At 35.8% G+C, this 5,597-nt stretch overlaps 1 protein-coding gene across 1 annotated transcript; it reads right to left on the bottom strand.

Moving 5' to 3' along the window:
* Positions 1–933: 933 nt before the first annotated feature.
* On the bottom strand, positions 934–4,445 carry LOC145113309 (uncharacterized). Its single transcript, XM_079049418.1, has one exon. It carries the CDS (start codon positions 4,047–4,049, stop codon positions 1,053–1,055), a length of 2,997 nt encoding a protein of 998 aa, XP_078905544.1. The 5' UTR covers positions 4,050–4,445; the 3' UTR covers positions 934–1,052.
* Between the last annotated feature and the right edge of the window lie 1,152 nt (positions 4,446–5,597).

Raw genomic sequence — 5,597 nt, 5'->3', positions numbered from 1 at the left:
TGGCTGAGAATGATTCCCTCATTTTCAACATTTTTCTTCTCAATTGAACCCTCCTCTCTCTCTCTCTCTCTCTCTCTCTCTCTCTATATATATATATATATATATATATATATATATATATATATATATATATATATATATAGCACATGGAATTAAAAAATAACCAAAATAGCAGTTTTTCAACCCGGCTATTTTGCAGTTGAGTTATTATCATCAACCATATTAACTGTTACCAAATTTTCTGCATAGCTAACATTGTTATGGGTCAACCTAATGAATATCTAAGTGTTGGTCATCTCGGAAGTTCGATGAGTGGTCTCGAATTCATGAATACACCATGAAAAGTAAATGGATTCTAATCTGTTGGGTTGAACTCATCAGAGGTAAAGAAGGTTGTTTCTTGGAAATCATGGTGAATAATCTTGCAAAAAAATGAACTTGTAAATGAAGTTAATTCTCTTCGTGCGTATGTAACAACCAATCATTATAGTCTCACTTCTTGAAGAGAAAAGTCTGGTGTTCTATGAGAATGATCCAGGCTGTATTTTGAAAGCAATACTCACATTAGAGAATGGCATAAGAAAACAAAATGAAGAATGTAGTTGTACAATTAGTTTGCTGTTAAGAACAGTTGTTAAAACATAATTTGTCTGCTTTGTTTTCAATTTCATTGTCTTTCGATTGTCCTACATTTATTTGTTTGAGCATATCTTTTGACCAAAATCTCAAAAAACTATCTAAAAACAATATTTCCTTTCTTTATGAACATATTATGGCAAAAAAAGAAATTAGAATAACAGACATTACAATCCTAATATTGATACACAAGACCAAGTTAATGTATTTAATTCAAGATTCGATATCAGCAGCAGAACAATCAGATGAATCCAAATCAAAAATTTCAAAGATGGAAACTTTAAAAAACAACACCCATATATATTACAACAGTCATACTAACATATGATCCAAATATTATTGAAAACAAGCACAATTAAAAATAAAAACCAATTAATTATATATGTTCGAGAATTACTTCATTCGAAAAGATCGACCTATAAGGCTTCTCTTCCTCTCTTCATCTTGGCAACCTTTACCATGACTACAACGTATATCTTGTCCATGGTTTCCTCAGTAAACATGAAAATCTTATGTCTCCACTGTTTCTTGAATAACAAAACTCCAATAATACCCAAAAACCCTGTTGCAAAACCACTCATTATGTCCACATAAAACCAAACCTCCCTTGAATCATCATCATCTGCTTCATATTTCTTCTCGAGCGTTGTTGTTGGGTCTTGATGATATGAGCAATTCTTTGGCAATGGAGATCCACAAAGATCTTTATTCCCAACATATATAGATGGATCATTAAGGGTCTGCAATTGATTTCCTGTTGGAATTCGTCCTGACAAGTTGTTGTATGAAAAATTCAAATGGCTCAAAAAGTTCAAAGTTGCCATGCTTGAAGGGATCAACCCACTCAACTCGTTTCTAGAAAAATCAAGAGAATTTAAAGCTGCCATATTTCCAATGCTGTCTGGAATTCCCCCACTAAGAAGATTATTAGACAAATTGAGACCAATCAACCTAGAAAGTGCAGTTAGCTCCATAGGTATTTGTCCAACAAGTTTATTGCTTGAAAGGTCCATGTTAAAAACCAGAGGCCATGTTGTTGAATACCGAAGATCAACACCTTTCATGACCTGAATCACATTCTCATCAGGATTGAGAGGGTTGGCTGACCAAGTTACAAGGCTACTATTAAGCATGGCATTCAACTCTCCTAGACAATCAGGTATGGAACCCGTTAAGTTGTTGTACGCAAGATCCAAAATATGTAGACTTGAAGCTTTGCATAAGGATTGAGGAATTGTTCCCATGAAGTTATTCTTATGTAATCTCAAAACCATCAAATTTGTAAGCTCATCACCAATCCGTTTGGGTATGTTTCCAGATAAATTATTATCACCCAAATCCAAGACATATAAACCTCCACAGTTCCCCAATTCTCGAGGAAGTTCACCAATAAGGTTATTGTCATTAAATTTTAACTGACCTAATCTTGAATTATTAAGAGCAGTAAAACTTGGAATGACACCGGACAACTTATTTGAGCTAAATATCATGGTAATCAACTCTTTCAGATTCTCAAGGCACTTGGGAATTTCTCCGGTTAACCTATTTTTAGAAAGATCAAGATATCCCAAATCTGTCCTTGTGCACAATGACGTTGGAATCGACTCATTGAAAAGATTATTTACCAGAAATAATACCCCCAATATGTTTGGATCAAACGTATCAACATTTCTCCGATAAGGAAGGTTTGTCAAAGGTCCACTGAGTTTATTGTGAGAGAGATCCAAGAAATGAATGGTGGGCGTCTTCCGCAGCCACGTGGGCAGAGGTCCCGAAATTTTAGTGTTGGACAACAGTAAAGCACCAAGGTTCCTTTGATTTCGTAGCCACCGTGGAAATTCATTTGCAATAGTGCAAGAACGGAGATCAAGAGTATACAACTGGAATGGAGGTATCCACTCACGTGAAAGGTTGAATCTCAACCTAGTGTTAAAAGAAGTAAACAAACCCTTCAAGTTCAAAAGCTTAGCAAAATGGGCATCAGACACTACTCCTTCTAAAGAATTGTTAGACACATCTAGATATCGAAGATTGTCAAGTTGCCCAAGTGAAACCGGAATAGGTCCGCTCAACAAATTCGAGTTCAACGAAATTTCTTCTAATGAAACAAGTCCTCCTAAAGATTCTGGAATTGAACCATTCAATCGATTAACAGAAAGGTCAAGTTTGTAAAGTTTCCCAATTAGCAGCGGAATCGAACCTGTTAACCGATTGGATTGTAAGTCCAAATATGTTAAAGATGCTAATTTTTCAAAGGATTGTGGGATCGAACCATTCAATTGGTTGAAAGAAAGGTCAAGTTTGGAAAGCTTCTGCCCAATGAATGTTGGAATGGGACCGGTTAACTCGTTATAAGATATATCTAATACCTCTAACAATCTTAATCTTCCAATAGAGTCAGGGATCGGGCCTGTCAATTCGCCATCTAGTAGACGTAAGACTCTTAGATTCGCCATTCTTCCAAGTGGTTCTGGAATTGTGCCATTTAAACTCCCAGTTAAATCCAACATCTCCAGAGCATATTGGGAGCATTCAGATATGTTTTTTGGTGATTCCATCATTTCTTTATTGCGTGCTGCATTCAATCGTTTCAGGTGACAATGTCTCCAGATGCCAACATGCTCAATCTGCTTAAACTCGTTAAAAGAAAGATCGAGCTCTAGAAGGTTAGGCATCACTGGAACCCATGAACTGAGGCTGTTTCTTGAAAGGTCAAGGACTCTTAAGGAACTCATGTTTGTGAAAAGAGAAGGAAACAGCCCTTCAATTGAGTTATCGCTAAGATCCAGGTGTTGGATGTTAGACAGTGTACTGAAATTAAGATGAGTGGAAGACAGAAACGTGTTGTCGAGCCCACATCTTGACAAATGTAGCTCCGATAAATAAGGGATCATGTTTAGCAAGTTTGCCAAGTTCCATGCTAAACTAACATCAAAGTCTGAAAGATCCAGGAATGTAAGCGATGTCATGTTTTTTAAAAAACCAGGGAGTGGACCTTTGAAAGAATTGAACCCAAGATCCAGGTGTTCAATGTTTGTAACTATTCTACTCGGATTTCGAAAATCAGCATTGGAGAGTCGACAATATGACAAACTTAACTTTTTTAAAGAAGGAATCATGTAAAGCACCATGTCTAAGTTCCGTGCTCCGACAAGATTCAATGAACTCAAGTCAAGATGCTCGAGTAACAAAAGGCCAAAACTCCATGACATATCATTTACTATCAGCTCCCAGTTTGAACTGAGATCAATGACCTTTAAATTAGAAAGATTTCCAATGTGATGAGGAATAATACCTTGGAAACGAGCATTTGAGAGATTGAGGTAGCTCAAGTGTTTCAAGGATCCAATGAAGTCAGGGATTCGACTTCCTCCGAAATCATTATCACTCAAATCCAAGTATTTGAGATGCATCAACTCAGCCAAAGAAGAGTCCACCTCTTTACCAACTAAGTGGCCTTGACTAGCAAAGTATCCTCCTCTGAGAAGAAGCCTTACAACATTGCCACTCACACCATCACACTGGATTCTTTCCTACTGGCAACAGTCATTACCCACCCATGATGCCAAGATTTTAAACTCATCTCTGACGCTCTGTTTAAACCTGAGAAGAGCAAGTCGCTCTTGCACAGAGCAAACCACAGTGATGTTTCCGACACCCAAACAAGTACATGTTGTTGCAACCAAAAAAACACACACGAAAATGAAATGGACTCCAAAACCCCTCCCATTATTCATTATCAACTCTAACTCAGTTTGGTTTAGAAATAGAGTGCAATGGAAAGATGGGTTCTATAGGACGATGGAATGAGTTCATTTATAAAGCAAGAGCACCTTGTTGCCATTGACCTGGAAGTCATTATGTCAATGGTTCAGTCAATTTGTATCAACAAATGTTCTTTTGGTATGTCGGTGTTTTCTTCTTTTTTTATTATTTTTTTATTAAAATAAGTCGACTTTTGGGACCATTCGTCTTCACTGACATGTGAAACGAATAAAACTCCTTATCTTTTTTTTTTTTTTTTTTTTTTTTTTTTTTTTTTACAAACTATTATATTTTAAAGACATGAAAGATGATTCATATAAATCGTAAATTATTGTTATAAGTTATATGCTTCAGTTTGATGTATAAGAAATTGTTAACTAAAAAATAATAAATAAATAAATAAACAAAAACAACATTATATTTTGGATATATTGCGATTAACTATTTATGATTTATATTTCCTTCCAATCGAAAACATAAAAGACCTGGACGTCTTTTTCCAATTGCATTTGATGGTTCCCGCGCTCATTGGCGAAGCTAGGAATTTTAGTTCCAGATAATTGAAATTTAATATAAAGGCCGTCCGGTATGGTTGCAACGGACGAGTTCGTGGTCTAGGTGGTTACGAATCACGATCGTGCACACCATCCCGGTGGCTCGTGGTGGTTTGTGGTCGTGGGTATTCGTGCTCCGGACAACGAATGGAAACGGACAATTTAATTGGCTGTTGAGTAACGGCCATATTTTAGGGTTTATTTATTTATTTATTTATTTTTTTCATTTTACCTTCCAAACAACATTAAACATCTTCTATAAATACCACATATATTCACTCATTTTACTCACACAATTTTTGGGTAAAAGTTGAAAACGTTTTCCATGATATAATGGGTTGCCAAAGTCGTAGTCTTGATGAAATATGTTCGAAGTTCCGCAACATGAGGGTTAAATGCCTTGAATTCAATGGAATTTATAACTTTGTTATAAACAACGTAAATGAAGGCGACCCGTTTGCTATGGTCATCACAAATATGAAGACACGAAACACATACTGTTTAAACACGTCAAAGCTTGACGAAAATTGAAAGAGTCCCCTAAATTTAGTCATTAAAAATAAGGTAATCTTTGTTTATTATTATCTTTTTTAATTTATGTTGTGTGTTTTAAATCTAGTTTAAGTTGTTTGTGGTTGCATT

This window comes from Lactuca virosa, chromosome 5 (genome assembly GCF_052849685.1).
Source record: "Lactuca virosa cultivar CGN04683 chromosome 5, Lactuca_virosa_CGN04683_v6, whole genome shotgun sequence".
In the NCBI taxonomy this organism is placed as follows: domain Eukaryota; kingdom Viridiplantae; phylum Streptophyta; class Magnoliopsida; order Asterales; family Asteraceae; genus Lactuca; species Lactuca virosa.
This window is presented reverse-complemented; position numbering and strand designations above follow the sequence as displayed.